General features: G+C 48.6%; 1 protein-coding gene across 5 annotated transcripts in view; it reads left to right on the top strand.

The window, feature by feature from the left end:
* The first annotated feature begins 5,189 nt into the window (after window positions 1-5,189).
* idh3a (isocitrate dehydrogenase (NAD(+)) 3 catalytic subunit alpha) overlaps window positions 5,190-24,723 on the top strand; it is a 34,929-nt gene continuing 15,395 nt past the window's right edge. The window contains exons 1-6 of one of the 5 annotated variants that reach the window (XM_045215855.1): window positions 5,190-5,305; window positions 5,745-5,827; window positions 6,825-6,873; window positions 7,049-7,132; window positions 7,224-7,338; window positions 16,361-16,548. In XM_045215855.1, the coding sequence (XP_045071790.1) occupies window positions 5,282-5,305; window positions 5,745-5,827; window positions 6,825-6,873; window positions 7,049-7,132; window positions 7,224-7,338; window positions 16,361-16,548 (543 nt within the window). In that variant the 5' untranslated portion in view covers window positions 5,190-5,281. The remainder of the gene's footprint in view (window positions 5,306-5,744; window positions 5,828-6,824; window positions 6,874-7,048; window positions 7,133-7,223; window positions 7,339-16,360; window positions 16,549-24,723) is intronic. The other 4 variants (XM_045215854.1, XM_041836730.2, XM_041836732.2 and 1 more) reach the window with 4 other exon arrangements.

Here is a 24,723-nt window from a genome sequence, read left to right as displayed (position 1 = left end):
AGGGTACAGGCTAGCCTGGAGGCTACAGACCATTACCCCTGAGTCCTGTGGAGCCTAACTACCCCTGAGTCCTGTGAAGAGACTTCTTATCAACCTGAGTCCTGTGTAGCCTACAGGCTCCAGATCCAACCAACTCTGTGGGTTCAGACCAATTGTCTTACGTCAGATAGCGTGACGATTCCGCCTATCATCTGTTGAGGGACGAGCGTTGCGTAGGAGTGACGCCACCTGACGTAAGACAATGCGTTCAGACGTGGATCCATACTGACACCACTCAGGTGCCACTAGGTGTTTACTGTGCTCTCTATGCCCAGTGCGGTGCGTTGGTGATGCTGATTCATGCTGCTATTACAATACAACTTAGTCACTTATTACTAGAGCATTTGGACATGTTGTAAACCTAGCGACATTATCAAAGCTTTTCCATATTGCACTGCGTCTTGATCATTGATGGGGAAGGGTTTGTCCCATGTTCTATTATGCTGACACTGGGAGTGCTGCTTATGTAATGAATTAAAGTGTGCGCTACTTGGTTTCATTGAGTTGTTTCTACTTGTTTTGATACCATTAATAAGGTCAACAATGGCAGTACATGAAAAATAAACTATATCTGTTATTAAAATGACTAATAAACAGATATAACTGCTGGTTTTGTTCCAGACCTTTTATTGATGCTGTTGTTGGGGATTGACTCACAGGTTAGGGTTAGGGTTAGGGTTAGGGTTAGGGTTAGGGTTAGGGTTAGGGTTAGGGTTAGGGTTAGGGTTAGGGTTAGGGTTAGGCTTGTCACACACACACAGCTAGCTGCTACAGCATGCTGATTAACTAGCTCAGGAGAAGATGGCTGCCGTTTTACAGCCCTCTAACCAATTGTACTATTATGTGTGTTTTTCCGCGTTATTTGTAATTTATTTTGTACATAATGTTTCTGCCATCGTCTCTTATAACTAAAAAGAGCTTCTGGATATCAGGACAGCGATTACTCACCTCGTATTGGACAAAGATTTTTTCTTCAACGAGGCGGCCGCGAAGGATATCCTACAGACACCCGACAAGGCCCAAATCCCTGTCATTCGCATGAGAAAGAGACAGAGATATCGTGGACGTAGATCGGGGTGCCTTGTAAGGATCCAACGGTGAGCGAGTAAACTGCCTCTTCCATCAATCCTATTAGCCAATCTTCAATCATTGGATAATAAATTAGATGACCTAAGATCAAGCTTATCCTACCAACGGGATATTAAAAACTGTAATATCTTATGTTTCACCGAGTCGTGGCTGAACGACGACATGGACAACATACAGCTAGCGGGCTATACGCTACATCGGCAGGATAGAACGGCTGACTCCAGTAAGACAAGGGGTGGCGGTCTGTGTATATTTGTAAACAACAGCTGTTGCACAAAATCAAATACTAAGGAAGTCTCGAGGTTTTGCTCGCCTGAGGTAGAGTATCTTATGATAAGCTGTAGACAACACTATTTACCAAGAGAGTTTTCATCTATATTTTTCATAGCTGTCTATTTACCACCACAAACCAATGCTGGCATTAAGATTGCACTGAATGAGCGGTATAAGGCCATAAGTCAACAGGAAAACGCTCATCCAGAGGCAGCGCTCCTGTACCGGCACTTGTCATCTCCCGTCTGGATTACTGCAACTCGCTGTTGGCTGGGCTCCCTGCCTGTGCCATTAAACCCCTACAACTCATCCAGAACGCTGCAGCCCGTCTGGTGTTCAACCTTCCCAAGTTCTCTCATGTCACCCCGCTCCTCCGCACACTACACTGGCTTCCAGTTGAAGCTCGCATCTGCTACAACACCATGGTGCTTGCCTACGGAGCTGTGAGGGGAACGGCACCTCCTTACCTTCAGGCTCTGATCAGTCCCTACACCCAAACGAGGGCACTACGTTCATCCACCTCTGGCCTGCTAGCTCCCCTACCTCTACGGAGGCACAGTTCCCACTCAGCCCAGTCAAAACTGTTCGCTGCTCTGGCACCCCAATGGTGGAACAAGCTCCCTCACGACGCCAGGACAGCGGAGTCACTCACTACCTTCCGGAGACATTTGAAACCCTACCTCTTTAAGGAACACCTGGGATAGGATAAGTAATCCTTCTACACCCCCCCTTACCCCACCCCCAAAACATTTTTATATATATATTAGTTTTTATTGTAAAGTGGTTATCCCACTGGCTATAAGGTGAATGCACCAATTTGTAAGTCGCTCTGGATAAGAGCGTCTGCTAAATGACGTAAATGTAAATGTAAATGTAGTGGCCGGGGACTTTAATGCAGGGAAACTTAAATCCGTTCTACCTAATTTCTAACAGCATGTTAAATGTGCAACCAGAGGAAAAAAAACTCTAGACCACCTTTACTCCACACACAGAGACGCATACAAAGCTCTCCCTCGTCCTCCATTTGGCAAATCTGACCATAACTCTATCCTCCTGATTCCTGCTTATAAGCAAAAACTAAAGCAGGAAGCACCAGTGACTCGGTGAATAAGGAAGTGGTCAAATCATGCAGATGCTAAGCTACAGGACTGTTTTGCTAGCACAGACTGGAATATGTTCCGGGATTCTTCTGATAGCATTGAGGAGTACACCACATCAATCACTGGCTTCATCAATAAGTGCATCGATGATGTCGTCCCCACAGTGACCGTACGTACATACCCCAACCAGAAGCCATGGATTACAGGAAACATCCGCACTGAGCTAAAGGGTAGAGCTGCCGCTTTCAAGGAGCGGGACTCTAACCCGGATGCTTATAAGAAATCCTGCTATGCCCTCCGACGAACCATCAAACAGGCAACGAGTCAATACAGGACTAAGATTGAATCGTACTACACCGGCTCTGACGCTCGTCGGATGTGGCAGGGCTTGAAAACTATTACAGACTACAAAGGGAAGCACAGCCGCGAGCTGCCCAGTGACACAAGACTTCCAGACGAGCTAAACCACTTCTATGCTCGCTTCGAGGCAAGCAACACTGAAGCATGCATGAGAGCACCAGCTGTTCCGGATGACTATGTGATCACGCTCTCCGTAGCCGATGTGAGTTAGACTTTTAAGCAGGTCAACATTCACAAGGCCGCAGGGCCAGACGGATTACCAGGACGTGTATTCCGAGCATGTGCTGACCAACTGGCAAGTGTCTTCACTGACATTTTCAACATGTCCCTGACTGAGTCTGTAATACCAACATGTTTCAAGCAGACCACCATAGTCCCCGTAACCAAGGACTCTAAGATAACCTGCCTAAATGACTACCGACCCGTAGCACTGATGTCTGTAGCCATGAAGTGCTTTGAAAGGCTGGTCATGGCTCACATCAACACCATTATCCCAGAAACCCTAGACCCACTCCAATTTGAATACCGCCCAACAGATCCACAGATGACGCAATCTCTATTGCACTCCACACTGCCCTTTCCCACCTGGACAAGAGGAACACCTACGTGAGAATGCTATTCATTGACTACAGCTCATCATTCAACACCATAGTGCCCTCAAAGCTCATCACTAAGCTAAGGATCCTGGGACTAAACACCTCCCTCTGCAACTGGATCCTGGACTTCCTGACGGGCCGCCCCAAGATGGTAAGGGTAGGTAACAACACATCTGCCACACTGATCCTCAACACGGGGGCCCCTCAGGGGTGCGTGCTCAGTCCCCTCCTGTACTCCCTGTTCACCCATGACTGCATGGCCAGGCACGACTCCAACACCATCATTAAGTTTGCCGACGACACAACAGTGGTAGGCCTGATCACCGACAACGATGAGGCAGCCTATAGGGAGGAGGTCAGAGACCTGGCCGTGTGGTGCCAGGATAACAACCTCTCCCTCAACGTGACCAAGACAAAGGAGATGATTGTGGACTACAGGAACAAAAAGAGGACTGAGCACTCCCCCATTCTCATCGACGGGGCTGTAGTGGAACAGGTTGAGAGCTTCAAGTTCCTTGGTGTCCACATCACCAACGAACTATCATGGTCCAAACACACCAAGACAGTCGTGAAGACGGCACGACAAAGCCTATTCCCCCTCAGGAGACTGAAAATATTTGGCATGGGTCCTCAGATCCTCAAAATATTCTACAGCTGCACCATCGAGAGCATCCTGACTGGTTGCATCACCGCCTGGTATGGCAACTGCTTGGCCTCTGACCGCAAGGCACTACAGAGGGTAGTGCGTACGGCCCAGTACATCACTGGGGCCAAGCTTCCTGCCATCCAGAACCTCTATACCAGGCGGTGTCAGAGGAAGGCCCTCAAAATTGTCAAAGACTCCAGCCACCCTAGTCATAGACTGTTCTCTCTGCTACCGCACGGCAAGCGGTACCGGAGTGCCAAGTCTAGGTCCAAAATACTTCTCAACATCTTCTAACCCCAAGCCATAAGACTCCTGAACAGCTAATCATGGCTACCCGGACTATTTGCACTGCCCCCCCACCCCATCTTTTTATGCTGCTGCTACTCTGTTAAGTAAGTATTTATGCATAGTCACTTTAACTCTACCCACATGTACATATTACTTCAACTACCTCAACTAGCCGGTGCCCCCGCACATTGACTCTGCACCAGTACCCCCCTGTATATATAGCCTCCCTACTGTTATTTTATTTTACTTCTGCTCTTTTTTTCTCAACACTTTTTTGTTGTTTTATTCTACTTTTTTATTAAAAATAAATGCACTGTTGGTTAAGGGCTGTAAGTATGCATTTCACTGTAATGTCTGCACCTGTTGTATTCGGCGCATGTGGCCAATACAATTTGATTTGATTTGAGTTGTCCCTCTTGTGGTGAATACTGGTGTTTCTCAATTTTCATACCCCTGTTATTTTTATAAGAAAAAAATGACAATTATCTCAATATTCAATGGCATGTACAGTGTATAATTGAGGCCTATGTGTGTAGAAAATGCATTGACAGCAGTTAAATAGGCCTTACCTAGTGATGCCCTTACATGTCCCATGTTGCCAGATTGAAGAACATTATTGAGTTGGGATCCAGCTGGACACTGAACTTGAAAGACATTGGTTGGAGTGAGATGGGATACATTAGATACAATATAATAATACAACAGTCCATCATTATTAGCTACATTAAACAACTGGAATACATATTGCATTGCATTACAATGTGTCCACCTACTGTAAACCAATATGTAGCCTCCTGTTTGAAAAACATGATTCTGTAACAGTTGATGGTGATGCTCTGCTTGCCAGTGTAGGCAGGCAGCAGCACTATAGTGCGTAACAGACAGAAAGGATGGCTGGAGCATGGAGATCAACGGTAAGCTCCAAGTTGTTGGTATTTTGAGAAGCAGGGATTTGTACCAACTATACAATCTAGCCAGCTATATCATTTATAACATATTGTAATGTAGAGTGGCTGAGAGAAAGTCAGACAAGACGGGCACGTCGTTAATGCCCTTCACCACTGCCTCCGACAGCTAGCCACCAACTGGCTAAACTGCTTTTTGATAGCATGTTAGAGAACTAGCTGACTAGCTAATACGTCAACGGTATAACAATACTAACGAGTAACTTGTCTAACTTTTAGCTAACTAAACGTCACACAGAAAAGTGCATTTGTGTGATGTAGTTTGCTAGCTAGGTAGTTAGCTTGCTAACCATCCAATAGAAGTAAAGTAGAGACTTGCTAGCTAGTGAGATGAAATGTCAGTTTGCACTATCTAGCTAACGTTACTTACATTTACAACCCATTACAGATACTAAACCTACTGGAAAAAATGGGTTTACGGATCACTGACAAGAATAACATTACCAAGTCTCATGAAGTAAGCTTTACATTGATACCTAGCTAATGTTAGCTAGCTTGCCCTAGCAAAGTTAGCTAACTTGCTAACACTTGCTTGCCAGTTCCCAAAAAGCGAATCTGCAATGGACATTGTCTTTATAAATAAATGCTACTAAATGTGATATTTTGCGAGGACTGCTTCTGTTGATAGCTAGCTAGCTAAGTATTGATGGGTAGGCTTGGCTTGCTCCAATTTGCAGTACAAATCTGGCCACAAGGTCACCTCAGTATGGGGAGCAGCAGTATGGCTTGGTATATCCCCTGTAGCTCAGTGGGTAGAGCATGGCGCCTGCAACGCCAGGGTTGTGGGTTCGTTTCCCACGGGGGGCCAGTATGAAAATGAATGCACTCACAAACTGTAAATCGCTCTGGATAATAGCGTCTGCTAAAATGACTAAAATGTAAATGTATTCTGAGACCCCCTCAGGCCCAATGCTCAGGCCCCTGGCTTTTAAATGTCAAGGTAGCACAGCCGTTCACTTATTAATCTGATTGGGGAGTTGTTGTAGTTATTGTCATCCTTGATTAACCGGCCAACTGCTATTGTATAGGCCAACTTCTAAACAAGTTGATTTTGAAATGACCTGGATGTAGCTAGCTAGCCTATTTAGGGAAACGTATGCCCTGCTTCTTGATGCAAAGTGATGTGGCCCCTCTATTGCAAAATGTCCTTCACAGATCTGCTGTCCCTCTCCCACCCAACCAACTGTCTCCATAGATCCTGATTGCACATTCACAGATCCTCTCTCTAACCCTAACCTCCTCCCATCTCTGCATGTCCCCTAACATGATCCATGTTCCCAAGTCATTTACACCACAGCCTTCTGATTGCAAGATAACATCAGATATACTGTATTAGTCCATGCCAGATGGCTTTTATCATGTTTATCTTCAATACAGAGGCTAACTGATTTAACCCACCAAGCATCTTTGTATTTGAACTGTGTATCTAAGATGTAACTGTGATTGTTATCCCTTTCCCCTTCTGTAGGGGTGCCATGAAGGCCCAGACCCCTCAACCCAAAACCTTCTCCAGGGGTGTGAGTGTCTTTTACAGGACAGTGTTTTGTCCCAGGATGGTTTGTCTTGTCTAGGTGTTACAGAGAGGCAACAACCGTCTATTTGAACAATGTTGTAGGCCTGTGTATACAGATAACCTAAGCCAATTTGTACGTCCTTGGAAGTAGCATAATGGGTTTCCGTTTCTTCTCACAGATGCAGACCGTGACTTTAATCCCGGGGGATGGGATCGGTCCTGAGATCTCCGCTGCTGTTATGAAGATATTTGAAGCAGCTAAAGTAAGAAGCAATGTTTGACTATTTCTGTCTTAATACTGACCATGACATGCTGTAGGCCTTGCTCTCAGTTCTCTCTCTCTCTCTCCCCCAGGCTCCTATCCAGTGGGAGGAGAAGAACGTTACAGCCATCAAGGGACCGGGGGGGAAGTGGATGATTCCTCCTGAAGCTAAAGAATCCATGGACCAGAACAAGATCGGCCTGAAAGGTACCAACTGATCTCCTGTTCCCAATATAGACCAGGGCCAACACTGTCGTGTTGCACAGTATACCCAAACTACTGCTATACCTACTCAACTACTAACATTAAGTAGCCCTATTTTGAGATGTGAGATATCACAATCTGTTTCAATAATGACATGAATGGAGGAGGTCTTTATTCCAGTGAGAAGGCAAACACCGCCATGTATTGTTTTGCTCAACCTAGATCGAGGCACAGACACGGTCTCAATGGGGAAAGCTGAGCTGACTACACTGACTGTGCTAGTGGCAGACTCCACTAAGCTGTCAGGCTGGCTAACAGCCTGCTGCCTGGCCTGCACTCTGTCTCATTGGGCTGGCTAACAGCCTGCTGCCTGGCCTGCACCCTGTCTCATTGGGGAGGCTAACAGCCTGCTGCCTGGCCTGCACCCTGTCTCATTGGGGAGGCTAACAGCCTGCTGCCTGGCCTGCACCCTGTCTCATTGGGGAGGCTAACAGCCTGCTGCCTGGCCTGCACCCTGTCTCATTGGGCTGGCTAACAGCCTGCTGCCTGGCCTGCACCCTGTCTCATTGGGGAGGCTAACAGCCTGCTGCCTGGCCTGCACCCTGTCTCATTGGGGAGGCTAACAGCCTGCTGCCTGGCCTGCACCCTGTCTCATTGGGGAGGCTAACAGCCTGCTGCCTGGCCTGCACCCTGTCTCATTGGGGAGGCTAACAGCCTGCTGCCTGGCCTGCACCCTGTCTCATTGGGCTGGCTAACAGCCTGCTGCCTGGCCTGCACCCTGTCTCATTGGGCTGGCTAACAGCCTGCTGCCTGGCCTGCAGCCTGTCTCATTGGGGAGGCTAACAGCCTGCTGCCTGGCCTGCACCCTGTCTCATTGGGCTGGCTAACAGCCTGCTGCCTGGCCTGCACCCTGTCTCATTGGGCTGGCTAACAGCCTGCTGCCTGGCCTGCACCCTGTCTCGTTGGGCTGGCTAACAGCCTGCTGCCTGGCCTGCACCCTGTCTCATTGGGGAGGCTAACAGCCTGCTGCCTGGCCTGCACCCTGTCTCATTGGGCTGGCTAACAGCCTGCTGCCTGGCCTGCACCCTGTCTCATTGGGGAGGCTAACAGCCTGCTGCCTGGCCTGCACCCTGTCTCATTGGGGAGGCTAACAGCCTGCTGCCTGGCCTGCACCCTGTCTCATTGGGCTGGCTAACAGCCTGCTGCCTGGCCTGCACCCTGTCTCATTGGGGAGGCTAACAGCCTGCTGCCTGGCCTGCACCCTGTCTCATTGGGGAGGCTAACAGCCTGCTGCCTGGCCTGCACCCTGTCTCATTGGGGAGGCTAACAGCCTGCTGCCTGGCCTGCACCCTGTCTCATTGGGGAGGCTAACAGCCTGCTGCCTGGCCTGCACCCTGTCTCATTGGGGAGGCTAACAGCCTGCTGCCTGGCCTGCACCCTGTCTCATTGGGAGGCTAACAGCCTGCTGCCTGGCCTGCACCCTGTCTCATTGGGGAGGCTCAAACAGCCTGGTGCCTGGCCCCTGCACCCTGTCTCATTGGGAGGCTAACAGCCTGCTGCCTGGCCTGCACCCTGTCTCATTGGGGAGGCTAACAGCCTGCTGCCTGGCCTGCACCCTGTCTCATTGGGGAGGCTAACAGCCTGCTGCCTGGCCTGCACCCTGTCTCATTGGGGAGGCTAACAGCCTGGTGCCTGGCCTGCACCCTGTCTCATTGGGGAGGCTAACAGCCTGCTGCCTGGCCTGCACCCTGTCTCATTGGGGAGGCTAACAGCCTGCTGCCTGGCCTGCACCCTGTCTCATTGGGCTGGCTAACAGCCTGCTGCCTGGCCTGCACCCTGTCTCATTGGGCTGGCTAACAGCCTGCTGCCTGGCCTGCACCCTGTCTCATTGGGCTGGCTAACAGCCTGCTGCCTGGCCTGCACCCTGTCTCATTGGGCTGGCTAACAGCCTGCTGCCTGGCCTGCACCCTGTCTCATTGGGGAGGCTAACAGCCTGCTGCCTGGCCTGCACCCTGTCTCATTGGGGAGGCTAACAGCCTGCTGCCTGGCCTGCACCCTGTCTCATTGGGGAGGCTAACAGCCTGCTGCCTGGCCTGCACCCTGTCTCATTGGGCTGGCTAACAGCCTGCTGCCTGGCCTGCACCCTGTCTCATTGGGCTGGCTAACAGCCTGCTGCCTGGCCTGCACCCTGTCTCATTGGGGAGGCTAACAGCCTGCTGCCTGGCCTGCACCCTGTCTCATTGGGGAGGCTAACACCTGCTGCCTGGCCTGCACCCTGTCTCATTGGGAAGCTGAACAGCCTGCTGCCTGGCCTGCACCCTGTCTCATTGGGGCTGGCTAACAGCCTGCTGCCTGGCCTGCACCCTGTCTCATTGGGCTGGCTAACAGCCTGCTGCCTGGCCTGCACCCTGTCTCATTGGGCTGGCTAACAGCCTGCTGCCTGGCCGCACCCCCTGTCTCATTGGGCTGGCTAACAGCCTGCTGCCTGGCCTGCACCCCCTGTCTCATTGGGCTGGCTAACAGCCTGCTGCCTGGCCTGCACCCTGTCTCATTGGGCTGGCTAACAGCCTGCTGCCTGGCCTGCACCCTGTCTCATTGGGGGCTAACAGCCTGCTGCCTGGCCTGCACCCTGTCTCATTGTCGGGAGGCCCGTTAACACCCTCCTGCTGCCTCAGCAGGCCAGGCTTGGTCCTGTAGCACCCCTCCAGCTAGGTTGGAGTCCATCACTCCTCAGCAGGCCAGGCTTGGTCCTGTAGCACCCCTCCAGCTAGGATGGAGTCCGTCACTCCTCAGCAGGCCAGGCTTGGTCCTGTAGCACCCCTCCAGCTAGGATGGAGTCCATCACTCCTCAGCAGGCCAGGCTTGGTCCTGTAACACCCCTCCAGCTAGGATGGAGTCCGTCACTCCTCAGCAGATGAGAGCACCCCATACAGGCTAGAACACCTTTACAAGACGATACCGGTAGCTTCCATCTTTAATTCTAGGCTAACTTTCCTGCTAGCGTTCCTGCTTGCTAGCTGACAGCAGAATTCACTACCCTAGTACTTTGTTTGTGATATGCAAACCATAATGCAAAATATGCTGATTTCAAAGCTGATTGTCACCAAAAACTTTATTCATTCACTTCGTCTCCCTCGCCACCAAAAACGAATTCTCTAGATTCCATAATCACAAAGTCAGGTTCGTGTGAATGACATCATTCGTTTCTTAAAGAGAGCACCCCCTTTTTTTAAATTAAGAGATTGCTTCTTCAAATCAAATCTAATCTAATTTTATTTGCCACATGCGCCGAATACAACAAGTGTAGACCTTACAGTGAAATGCTGACTGACAAGCCCTTAACCAACAATGCAGTTTTTAAGAAAATATAAAAAAGTGTTAAGTAAAAAATAGGAAATAATTAAAGAGCAGCAGTGAAATAAAATAACAGTAGCGAGGCTATATACAGGGGGTACCGGTACAGAGTCAATGTGAAATAACAGTAGGGAGGCTATATACAGGGGGTACCGGTACAGAGTCAATGTGAAATAACTGTCACGATCGTCTTGACGAGAAGGAGTAGACCAAGGCGCAGCGTGTGAAATAAACATGACTTTATTTAATTAAAGCACGAAAACCAAAACAAAACACGATCGAGAAGTCCACAGTAACACTGACTGAACACGGAACAAAAACCCACAAACACAAGGTGAACACAGACAGTTTAAATATGGCTCCCAATCAGAGACAACGAGCCAACAGCTGACACTCGTTACCTCTGATTGGGAGTCACTCAAACAAAGAAATACAACAACCTAGAAATAGACACAACAGAACTACCAACATAGAAATAAACACATAGAATGCACACACCCTGGCTCAACATAATGAGTCCCAGAGCCAGGGTGTGACAGTACCCTCTAAAGGCGCGGACTGCGACCGCGCCTCAACTAACAAAACAGGGGAGGGCTGGGCGGGCATACCTCCTCGGTGGCGGTTCTGGCTCCGGCCTTGACCACCACCCTTCAATACACCCCCCAATGCGCCCCTGGTCCAGTCTGGCCCCGCCGGCTGGAGCAGGACTGGACTTAACAGGAGCGGTCCTTTCCAGGCTGTCGACTCGCACCCCTGGCTTGGTGCGTTGAGGAGGAATGGGCCTTACCAGGCTGACGACTCGCACCCCTGGCTTGGTGCGTGGAAGAGAGACGGGCCGGACCGGGCTGGCGACGCGCACCGTAGGTTTGGTGCGAGTGGCAGGAACAGGCCGGGTCGGGCTGGCGACGCGCACCGTAGACTTGGTGCGGGTGGCAGGAACAGGCCGGACCGGGCTGGCGACGCGCACCGTAGGTTTGGTGCGAGTGGCAGGAACAGGCCGGTCGGGCTGGCGACGCGCACCGTAGACTTGGTGCGGGTGGCATGAACAGGCCGGACCGGGCTGGCGACGCCGCACCGTAGGTTTGGTGCGAGTGGCAGGAACAGGCCGGGTCGGGCTGGCGACGCGCACCGTAGACTTGGTGCGGGTGGCAGGAACAGGCCGGACCGGGCTGGCGGCGCGCACCGTAGGTTTGGTGCGAGTGGCAGGAACAGGCCGGGTCGGGCTGGCGACGCGCACCGTAGACTTGGTGCGGGTGGCAGGGACAGGCCGGACCGGGCTGGCGACAGCGCACCGTAGACTTGGTGCGGGTGGCAGGAACAGGCCGGACCGGGCTGTGGAGACGGATAGGAGGCCTGGAGTGAACAGCGGCCACCACCCGTCCTGGCTGAATGCCTACCCTCACACACTCTGTGTGAGGCATCCGCACAGGACGTACAGGGCGGTGTACCCCTGGCCTGGTGGCCTCCTGGATTCGCCCCATCTTTGCCTCCGTCGTCCATGCCGTGTGCCCCCCGCTAAAAATTTATTGGGGTTGCCTCTCGACCCTCCGACGCTGCTCCCACGTCCAGGTTGCCTGTTCCTGGACACGCTGCTTGGTCCTGGTATGGTGGGTTTTTCTGTCACGATCGTCTTGACGAGAAGGAGTAGACCAAGGCGCAGCGTGTGAAATAAACATGACTTTATTTAATTAAAGCACGAAAACCAAAACAAAACACGATCGAGAAGTCCACAGTAACACTGACTGAACACGGAACAAAAACCCACAAACACAAGGTGAACACAGACAGTTTAAATATGGCTCCCAATCAGAGACAACGAGCCAACAGCTGACACTCGTTACCTCTGATTGGGAGTCACTCAAACAAAGAAATACAACAACCTAGAAATAGACACAACAGAACTACCAACATAGAAATAAACACATAGAATGCACACACCCTGGCTCAACATAATGAGTCCCAGAGCCAGGGTGTGACAATAACAGTAGTGAGGCTATATACAGGGGGTACCGGTGCAGAGTCAATGGGAAATAACAGTAGAGAGGCTATATACAGGGGGTACCGGTACAGAGTCAATGTGAAATAACAGTAGAGAGGCTATATACAGGGGGTACCGGTGCAGAGTCAATGGGAAATAACAGTAGGGAGGCTATATACAGGGGGTACCGGTACAGAGTCAATGGGAAATAACAGTAGAGAGGCTATATACAGGGGGTACCGGTACAGAGTCAATGTGAAATAACAGTAGGGAGGCTATATACAGGGGGTACCGGTACAGAGTCAATATGTAATAACAGTAGGGAGGCTATATACAGGGGGGTACCGGTACAGAGTCAATGGGAAATAACAGTAGGGAGGCTATATACAGGGGGTACCGGTACAGAGTCAATGTGAAATAACAGTAGAGAGGCTATATACAGGGGGTACCGGTGCAGAGTCAATGGGAAATAACAGTAGGGAGGCTATATACAGGGGGTACCGGTACAGAGTCAATGTGTAATAACAGTAGGGAGGCTATATACAGGGGGTACCGGTACAGAGTCAATATGTAATAACAGTAGGGAGGCTATATACAGGGGGTACCGGTACAGAGTCAATGGGAAATAACAGTAGGGAGGCTATATACAGGGGGTACCGGTACAGAGTCAATGGGAAATAACAGTAGGGAGGCTATATACAGGGGGGTACCGGTACAGAGTCAATATGTAATAACAGTAGGGAGGCTATATACAGGGGGTACCGGTACAGAGTCAATGGGAAATAACAGTAGGGAGGCTATATACAGGGGGTACCGGTACAGAGTCAATGTGTAATAACAGTAGGGAGGCTATATACAGGGGGTACCGGTACAGAGTCAATGAGAAATAACAGTAGGGAGGCTATATACAGGGGGTACCGGTACAGAATCAATGGGAAATAACAGTAGGGAGGCTATATACAGGGGGTACCGGTACAGAGTCAATGTGTAATAACAGTAGGGAGGCTATATACAGGGGGTACCGGTACAGAGTCAATGAGAAATAACAGTAGGGAGGCTATATACAGGGGGTACCGGTACAGAATCAATGGGAAATAACAGTAGGGAGGCTATATACAGGGGTACCGGTACAGAGTCAATGAGAAATAACAGTAGGGAGGCTATATACAGGGGGTACCGGTACAGAATCAATGGGAAATAACAGTAGGGAGGCTATATACAGGGGGTACCGGTACAGAATCAATGGGAAATAACAGTAGGGAGGCTATATACAGGGGGTACCGGTACAGAATCAATGGGAAATAACAGTAGGGAGGCTATATACAGGGGGTACCGGTACAGAATCAATGGGAAATAACAGTAGGGAGGCTATATACAGGGGTACCGGTACAAAGTCAATATGCGGGGCACCGGTTAGTCGAGGTAATTGAGGTAATAATTATGCAAATGTTGCTGATCAGTACATTAAAATAATATGTTCTCCTGCCAGTTCTGATTGGCTGGGATTGTTTGTCATTTGAAATCAGCCATAACATGCTCTATAACTCAATGCATCCACACTCCTATTGAATATGCATTCACCTGTATTGTGGACCTAGGCTTTATCAATAGAGATTTACCATTCAAATAAATGATTACCATTATGTTATGTAGTTTTGATTGGTAAAACAAACAAGTCAAATTGATTGTAAGATTGATTCATCAATGCATACATGGCAGTTTTTTTTTACATAGAAATGTTCAAATGTAATGATATTGAACTGAAAAGATCCCCATTGATTGAACAGCAGTAACTGGGTGTATCAGTCTAGATCAAGTCACTGGCTAAGACGCCTTTTTTTAGTTTTGGTATCGTTTTGGTATTTAGTATTGTGATGGTATAGAGTATCGTGATACTAAACCTGATTCAAAATTCTGGTATCGTGACAACACTAGTGCACTATATAGGGAAGCCCTGGTCAAAACTAGTGCACTATATAGGGAAGCCCTGGTCACAACTAGTGCACTATATAGGGAAGCCCTGGTCAACACTAGTGCACTATATAGGGAAGCCCTGGTCAACACTAGTGCACTATATAGGGAAGCCCTGGTCAACACTAGTGCACTATATAGGGAAGCCCTGGTCACAACTAGTGCACCCCACTATATAGGGAAGCCCTGGTCAACACTAGTGCACTATATGGGAAGCCCTGGTCAACACTAGTGCACTATATAGGGAAGCCCTGGTCAACACTAGTGCACTATATAGGGAAGCCCTGGTCACAACTAGTGCACTATATAGGGAAGCCCTGGTCAAAACTAGTGCACTATATAGGGAAGCCCTGGTCAAAACTAGTGCACTATATAGGGAAGCCCTGGTCACAACTAGTGCACTATATAGGGAAGCCCTGGTCAACACTAGTGCACTATATAGGGAAGCCCTGGTCAACACTAGTGCACTATATAGGGAAGCCCTGGTCAACACTAGTGCACTATATAGGGAAGCCCTGGTCACAACTAGTGCACTAAATAGGGAAGCCCTGGTCAACACTAGTGCACTATATAGGGAAGCCCTGGTCAACACTAGTGCACTATATAGGGAAGCCCTGGTCAACACTAGTGCACTATATAGGGAAGCCCTGGTCAAAACTAGTGCACTATATAGGGAAGCCCTGGTCAAAACTAGTGCACTATATAGGGAAGCCCTGGTCAACACTAGTGCACTATATAGGGAAGCCCTGGTCAACACTAGTGCACTATATAGGGAAGCCCTGGTCACAACTAGTGCACTAAATAGGGAAGCCCTGGTCAACACTAGTGCACTATATAGGGAAGCCCTGGTCACAACTAGTGCACTAAATAGGGAAGCCCTGGTCAACACTAGTGCACTATATAGGGAAGCCCTGGTCAACACTAGTGCACTATATAGGGAAGCCCTGGTCAACACTAGTGCACTATATAGGGAAGCCCTGGTCAAAACTAGTGCACTATATAGGGAAGCCCTGGTCAAAACTAGTGCACTATATAGGGAAGCCCTGGTCACAACTAGTGCACTATATAGGGAAGCCCTGGTCAACACTAGTGCACTATATAGGGAAGCCCTGGTCAAAACTAGTGCACTATATAGGGAAGCCCTGGTCAAAACTAGTGCACTATATAGGAAGCCCTGGTCAACACTAGTGCACTATATAGGGGAAGCCCTGGTCAACACTAGTGCACTATATAGGGAAGCCCTGGTCAACACTAGTGCACTATATGGGAAGCCCTGGTCAACACTAGTGCACTATATAGGGAAGCCCTGGTCAACACTAGTGCACTATATAGGGAAGGCCTGGTCAACACTAGTGCACTATATAGGGAAGCCCTGGTCAACACTAGTGCACTATATAGGGAAGCCCTGGTCAAAACTAGTGCACTATATAGGGAAGCCCTGGTCAACACTAGTGCACTAAATAGGGAAGCCCTGGTCAACACTAGTGCACTATATAGGGAAGCCCTGGTCAACACTAGTGCACTATATAGGGAAGCCCTGGTCAACACTAGTGCACTATATAGGGAAGCCCTGGTCAACACTAGTGCACTAAATAGGGAAGCCCTGGTCAACACTAGTGCACTATATAGGGAAGCCCTGGTCAACACTAGTGCACTATATAGGGAATAGGGTGCATCCCTGGTGGTCAGGTGCCAGGTGTTTGACCTCTAGTTGACCCGCAGGCCCTCTGAAGACGCCCATCGCGGCCGGCCACCCCTCAATGAACCTGCTGCTGAGGAAGACCTTTGACCTGTATGCCAACGTGCGTCCCTGCATGTCCATCGAGGGCTACAAGACCCCCTACAACGACGTGGACCTGGTCACCATCAGAGAGAACACTGAGGGAGAGTACAGTGGTATTGAGCACACGGTGAGGTCCATGGACAACATCCCCTATGTATTATGTCATGCTTAAATAGTTTTTTTTCCCCTCATCAATCTACACACAATACCCCATAATGACAAAGCAAAACAGGTTTTTAGATTATTATTTTTTTTACAAACAAAACAATTCTATAAAAAAGGAAATCACATTTACATAAGTATTGTGACCCTTTAATCAGTACTTTTGTTGAAGCACCTTTGGCAGCAATTAAAGCCTTGAGTCTTCTTGGGTATGACGCTACAAGCTTGGCTCACCAGTATTTGGTGAGTTTCTCCCATTCTTCACAGCTATTTTCATGTCTCTCCAGAGATGTTCGATCAGGTTCAAGTCCTGGCTCTGGCTGGGCACCTCAACGACATTCAGAGACTTGTCCCGAAGCCACTCCTGCGTTGACTTGGCTGTGTGCTTAGGGTCATTGTCCTGTTGGAAGGTGAACCTTCGCCCCAGTCTGAGGTCCTGAGCACTCTGGAGCAGGTTTTCATCAAGGATCTCTCTGTACTTGGCTCCGTTCATCTTTCCATCAAGCCTGACTAGTCTCACGGTCCCTGCCGCTGAAAAACATCCCCACAGCGTGATGCTGCCACCACCATGCTTCACCGTAGGGATGATGACAGGTTTCCACCAGACGTGACGCTTAGCATTCAGGCCAAAGAGTTCAATCTTGGTTTTATCAGACCAGAGAATTTTGTTTCTCATGGGCTGAGAGTCCTTTAGGTGCCTTTTGGCAAACTCCAAGCGGGCTGTCATGTGCCGTTTACTGAGGAGCCACTCTACCATAATGGCCTGATTGGTGGAGTGCTGCAGAGATGGTTGTCCTTCTGGAAGGTTCTCCCATCTCCACAGAAGAACTCTGGAGCTCTGTCATACCATCTCTTCACCTCCTGACCAAGGCCCTTCTCCCCGATTGCTCAGTTTGGCCGGGCGGCCAGCTCTTAGGAAGAGTCTTGGTGGTTCCAAACTTCTTCCATTAAAGAATGATGGAGGCCACTGTGTCCTTGGGGACCTTCAATGCTGCAGAAATGTTTTTGTACCCTTTCCCAGATCTGTGCCTCGACACAATCCTGTTTTGGAGCTCTATAGACAATTCCTTCGACCTCATGGCTTGGTTTTTGCTCTGACATGCACTGTCAACTGTAGGACCTTATATAGACAGATGTGTGCCTTTCCAAATCATGTCCAATCAATTGAATTTACCACAGGAGGACTCCAATCAAGTTGTAGAAACATCTCAAGGATGATCAATGGAAACAGGATGCACCTGAGCTCAATTCCGAGTCTCATAGCAAAGGGTCTGAATACTTATGTAAATAAGGTATTTCTGTTTTTTATTTTTTATACATTTGCAAACATTTCTAAAAACCTGTTTTTGCTTCGTCTGTATGGGGTATTGTGTGTAGATTTGATGAGGGAAAAAATATATTTAATCCATTTTAGAATAAGGCTGTAAGGTAACGAAATGTGGAAAAGGTCAAAAGGTCAAGGGGTCAGAATACTTTCCTGTGATATATATAATATTTTAAAAATATATTAAAAAAGGGCTTTATTACAGACTGAAATATTCCTCAGATTTGTTGTTGTAGATGGTTTAGTCCAGAGTATCAGGCTGAGTTGTTGTTGTTGTAGATGGTTTAGTCCAGAGTATCAGGCTGAGTTGTTGTTGTTGTAGATGGTTTAGTCCAGAGTATCAGGCTGAGTTGTTGTTGTTGTAGATGGTTTAGTCCAGAGTATCAGGCTGAGTTGTTATTGTTGTAGATGGTTTAGTCCAGAGTATCAGGCTGAGTTGTTATTGTTGTAGATGGTTTAGTCCAGAGTATCAGGCTGAGTTGTTGTTGTAGATGGTTTAGTCCAGAGTATCAGGCTGAGTTGTTGTTTTGTTTTAGATGGTGTAGGCCAGAGTAACAGGCTGATTTTGTTGTTGTAGATGGTGTACCCCAGAGTATCAGGATGTTGCTGTTGTAGTAGATGGTGTAGTCCAGAGTATCAGGCTGATTTGTTGTGGTTGTTGTTGTAGATGGTGTGGTCCAGAGTATCAGGCTGATTTGTTTTGCTGACTTCAAAATGGCCAGAGTCGCGCCCCTCCTCAAGAAACCAACACTCAACCCCTCTGACCTCAAAAACTTCAGACTGGTACCAAAACACTTGAGCGTACTGTCTCTGATCAACTTTCTCGTTATCTCTCTCAGAACCATCTTCTTGACCTTTTATTCATTTTATTTTTATTTAACCTTTATTTAACCAGGTAAGCCAGTTGAGAAGAAGTTCTCATTTACAACTGCGACCTGGCCAAGATAAAGCAAAGCAGTGCGATAAAAACAACAACACAGAGTTACATATGGGGTAAACAAAACATAAAGTCAAAAAATACAACAGAAAATATATATACAGTGTGTGCAAATGTAGTAAGTTATGGAGGTAAGGCAATAAATAGGCTATAGTGCAAAATAATTACAATTAGTATTAACACTGGAATGCTAGATGTGCAAGAGATTATGTGCAAATAGAGATACTGGGGTGCAAAAGAGCAAAATAAATAACAATATGGGGATGAGGTAGTTGGGTGGGCTAATTTCAGATGGGCTGTGTACAGGTGCAGTGATCGGTAAGGTGCTCTGACAACTGATGCTTAAAGTTAGTGAGGGAGATAAGAGTCTACAGCTTCAGAGATTTTTGCAATTCGTTCCAGTCATTTGCAGCAGAGAACTGGAAGGAATGGCGGCCAAAGGAGGTGTTGGCTTTGGGGATGACCAGTGAGATATACCTGCTGGAGCGCAGACTACGGGTGGGTGCTGCTATGGTGACCAATGAGCTAAGATAAGGCGGGGATTTGCCTAGCAGTGATTTATAGATGGCCTGGAGCCAGTGGGTTTGGCGACGAATATGTAGTGAGGACCAGCCAACAAGAGCGTACAGGTCACAGTGGTGGGTAGTGTATGGGGCTTTGGAGACAAAACGGATGGCACTGTGATAGACTACATCCAATTTGCTGAGTAGAGTGTTGGAGGCTATTTTGTAAATGACATCGCCGAAGTCAAGGGTCGGTAGGATAGTCAGTTTTACGAGGGCATGTTTGGCAGCATGAGTGAAGGAGGCTTTGTTGCGAAATAGGAAACCGATTCTAGATTTAACTTTGGATTGGAGATTCTTAATGTGAGTCTGGAAGGAGAGTTTACAGTCTAGCCAGACACCTAGGTATTTGTAGTTGTCCACATACTCTAGGTCAGACCCGTCGAGAGTATTGATTCTAGTCGGGTGGGCGGGTGCCAGCAGCGTTCGATTGAAGAGCATGCATTTAGTTTTACTAGTGTTTAAGAGCAGTTGGAGGCTACTGAAGGAGTGTTGTATGGCATTGAAGCTCGTTTGGAGGTTTGTTAACACAGTGTCCAATGAAGGGCCAGATGTATACAAAATGGTGTCATCTGCGTAGAGGTGGATCTGAGAGTCACCAGCAGCAAGAGCGACATCATTGATATACACAGAGAAAAGAGTCGGCCCAAGAATTGAACCCTGTGGCACCCCCATAGAGACTGCCATAGGTCCAGACAACAGGCCCTCCGATTTGACACATTGAACTCTATCTGAGAAGTAGTTGGTGAACCAGGCGAGGCAGTCATTTGAGAAACCAAGGCTATTTAGTCTGCCAATAAGAATGCGGTGGTTTACAGTCGAAAGCCTTGGCCAGGTCGATGAAGACGGCTGCACAGTACTGTCTATTATCGATCGCGGTTATAATATCGTTTAGTACCTTGAGCGTGGCTGAAGTGCACCCATGACCAGCTCGGAAACCGGATTGCATAGCGGAGAAGGTACGGTGGGATTCCAAATGGTCGGTGATATGTTTGTTAACTTGGCTTTCAAATACTTTCGAAAGGCAGGGCAGGATGGATATAGGTCTGTAACAGTTTGGATCTAGAGAGTGTCACCCCCTTTGAAGAGGGGGATGACCGCGGCAGCTTTCCAATCTCTGGGGATCTCAGACGTTACGAAAGAGAGTTTGAACAGGCTAGTAATAGGGGTTGCGACAATTTCGGCGGCTAGTTTTAGAAAGAAAGGGTCCAGATTGTCTAGCCCAGATGATTTGTAGGGGTCCAGATTTTGCAGCTCTTTCAGAACATCAGCTGTCTGAATTTGTTTGAAGGAGAAGCGGGGGGGGGCATGGGCAAGTTGCAGAGTTGGTGGCCGGGGTAGTGGTAGCCTGGTGGAAAGCATGGCCAGCCGTAGCAAAATGCTTGTTGAAATTCTCATTATTGTAGATTTATCGGTGGTGATAGTGTTTCCTAGCCTCAGTGCAGTGGGCAGCTGGGAGGAAGTGCTCTTATTCTCCATGGACTTTACAGTGTCGCAAAACGTTTTGGAGTTAGTGCTACAGGATGCAAATTTCTGTTTGAAAAAGTTAGCCTTTGCTTTCCTGACTGCTTGTGTATATTGGTTCCTAACTTCCCTGAAAAGTTGCATATCGCGGGGGCTATTTGATGCTAATGCAGTACGCCACAGGATGTTTTTGTGCTGGTCAAGGGCAGTCAAGTCTGAGGAGAACCAGGGGCTATATCTGTTCTTAGTTCTGTATTTTTTGAATGGGGCATGTTTATTTAAGATTGAGAGGAAAGCACTTTTATAGAACAACCAGGCATCCTCTACTGACGGAATGAGATCTATATCCATCCAGGATACCCGGGCCAGGTCAATTAGGAAGGCCTGCTCGCTAAAGTGTTTTAGGGAGCGTTTGACAGTGATGAGGGGTGGTCGTTTGACCGCGGACCCGTTACGGACGCAGGCAATGAGGCAGTGATCGCTGAGATCCTGGTTGAAGACAGCGGAGGTGTATTTAGAGGGTAAGTTAGTCAGGATGATATCTATGAGGGTACCCATGTTTACGGATTTAGGGTTGTACCTGGTAGGTTCGTTGATAATTTGTGTGAGATTGAGGGCATCTAGTTTAGATTGTAGAATGGCCGGGGTGTTAAGCATATCCCAGTTTAGGTCACCAAGCAGTACGAACTCTGAGGATAAATGGGGGGCAATCAATTCACATATGGTGTCCAGGGCACAGCTGGGGGCTGAGGGGGGTCTGTAGCAAGCGGCAACAGTGAGATACTTATTTCTGGACTGGTGGATTACAAGCTCAAACTGTTTGGGCACAGACCTGGATAGTATGATAGAGCTCTGCAGGCTATCTCTACAGTTGGCAGTTCTATCTAGACGGAAAATGTTATAGTTGGGGATAGAAATTTCAGAATTTATGGTGGCCTTCCTAAGCCAGGATTCAGACACTGCTAGAACATCAGGGTTGGCGGAGTGTGCTAACGCAGTGAATAACTCAAACTTAGGAAGTAGACTTCTGATATTAACATGCAAGAAACCAAGGCTTTTGCAATTACAGAAGTCAACAAATGATAGCGCCTGGGGAGTAGGAGTGATACTGAGGTCTTCTAGTGCGTTGGGTACATAGAATAAAGGGGGCAGATTTCCGGGCGTTGTAGAAAAGATTCAGGGCATTATGTACAGACAAGGATATGGAAGGATATGAGTAAAGTGGAGGTAAACCTAAGCGTTGGGTAACAGTGAAAGAGATAGCATCACTGGAGGCACCGATTGAGTCGGTCTCCGCGTGTATGGGGGTTGGACAAAGGAGCTATCTAAGGCAGGTTTAGCTGGGCTGGGGGATCTACAGTGAAATAGTACAATTAGAAATAACCGAAACAGCTATAAGCAAGGCATATTGATTTTTTATTTATTTTTTATTTTTTTGTCATTTAGCAGACGCTCTTATCCAGAGCGACTTACAGGGGCAATTAGGGTTAAGTGCCTTGCTTAAGGGCACATCGACAGATTTTTCACCTAGTCGGCTCAGGGATTAGAACCAGCAACCTTTCGGTTACTGGCACAACGCTCTTACCCACTAAGCTACCTGCCACCCTATTGACATGGGAGAGAGGCATAAAGCAATCACAGGTGTAATTTGAGAGCTAAGACAACAGCTGGTAATGACGACACAGTTTGGCCTGAGGCTAAACATAAACAGGATGCGGTACCGTATAAAGGAACAGTCCAGCAGGCATCAGCTGTATAGCTGAGTTATCATAAGGTCTGGTGAACAGCAATAGGATAGTTCGGAGGTAGTTCGGGGCTGCTAAAGCACTAGCGAGCAAGAGGCCACGGCTAGCGTGTGCTAGCGGGCCGGGGCTAGCAGATGGAATCTTCGTGGTCGACGTCGTAACGGGAAGCCTGTTCTAACCACATCAGATGATTTCGTCGGCAGACCAGTTGTGTAGGATCGGTGGACTCCGTTTCAACACTAGGTGGTCCCGTCCGGTTGACAGAGAGGTAGATAGCCGGGAGATGGGCCTAGCTCAGGATGATTAGCCAAACCACAACGTCCATTTTGTTGCAGCTAGCTGGTAGCGATGAATCCGGAGTTAAAGGTCCAGTGATTCAGTGATTCCGGCAGAAAAACTGATATGTTCTGGGTCGATAACGCGCTGTGCAGACTGGCCGAATAATAGTCCAGGCTAGAGCTGGCTGGTAGGTGGTGCAGGCCACGGACAATGGTGAAAAACCGCTAACGGTAGCTAATAGCAAGTAGCTAGTTAGCTGGCTACTCCCGTCCGGTAGACCAAGAGGTAGATAGCCGGGATGTGGGCCTGGCTCTAGGCTAGCTCGAGGCTAACTGGTGCTTGCATCAGGGGCAGTGGTGATTAGCCAAATAGCAACATCCATTCGGTTGCGGCTAGCTAGTTGCGATCCGGTGATTAATGTCCAGTGATTAAATTATTCCGGCAGAAAAATCCAATGTTCTGGGTGAAATACCGCTAACTGTTGCTAATAGCAAGTAGCTAGTTAGCTGGCTAGCTAGTTTCAACTGGAGATTCTAGATAAAAGGTAAGTCAATAATAGAATCCGTTCCACATTGAGTAAGGCGGGTTGCAGGAAAGTATATTTTGTAGAAGGATGAAAAGTCTGATAGGGAAATATGTACGAAAAATACAAAAAAACAGGGTATTTACAGGCTATTTACAGACACACGACAAAAACAGGACTGCACGACTACGCCATCTTGGATATGACCCTAACCAGTCAGGCTTCAAGACGGGTCTGTCAACCGAGACTGCTCTCCTCTGTGTCACGGAGGCTCTCCGCACTTCCAAAGCTGACTCTCTCTCCTCTGTTCTCATCCTCTTAGATCTATCCGCTGCCTTCGACACCGTGTACCATCAGATCCTCCTCTCCACCCTCTCAGGCTCTGCACACTCTTGGATTGCATCCTACCTGCCAGGCCGCTCCTACCAGGTGACGTGGAGAGGATCTGTGTCTGCACCACATACTCTCACTACTGGTGTTCCCCTGGACTCGGTTCTAGGCCCTCTCCTCTTCCCTCTATACACCAAGTCACTCTGCTCTGTCATATCCTCAAATGGTCTCTCCTATCATTGCTATGCAGATGACACTCAACTACTTTTCTCCTTCCCCCTTCTAACACCCAGGTGGTGATACGCAATTCTGCATGCATGCCTGGCAGATATCTCAGCTTGGATGTCGGCCCACCTCCTCGAGCTCAACCTCGACAAGTCTGAGCTGCTCTTCCTCCCAAGACCTCTCCATCACGGTTGACAAATCCACTGTGTCCCCCTCCCAGAGTGCAAAGAACCTTGGCGTGACCCTGGACAACACCCTGTCGTTCTCTGCAAACATCAGAGCAGTGACCCGCTCCTGCAGGTTCATGGTCTACAACATCCGTAGAGTACGACCCTACCTCACACAGGAAGCGGTCCTAATCCAGGTACTTGTCCTCTCCAGTCTGGATTACTGCAACTCGCTGTTGGCTGGGCTCCCCGCTTGTGCCATCAAACCCCTGCAACTTATCCAGAACGCTGCAGCCGACCTGGTGTTCAACCTTCCCAAGTTCTCCTATGTCACCCCACTCCTCTGCACACTCCACTGGCTTCCAGTCTAAGCTCACATCCACTACAAGACCATGGTACTTACCTACCCCAGCACTCCGTTCTGCCTCCTCTGGTCTCTTGACCCTCACCTCCCACGGGACAGCAGCATGGAATTTGACTGCTTTCATGGCTCTTGAACGCCGGTGTGGCGGTAATATGGTCAACGCAACAGCCCCACCCACCACCTCAAGCTCAACCTCGACAAGACTGAGCTGCTTCCTCC

The sequence above is a fragment of the Coregonus clupeaformis genome, unplaced genomic scaffold (genome assembly GCF_020615455.1).
Source record: "Coregonus clupeaformis isolate EN_2021a unplaced genomic scaffold, ASM2061545v1 scaf0536, whole genome shotgun sequence".
Classification (NCBI taxonomy): Eukaryota; Metazoa; Chordata; class Actinopteri; order Salmoniformes; family Salmonidae; genus Coregonus; species Coregonus clupeaformis.
This window is presented reverse-complemented; position numbering and strand designations above follow the sequence as displayed.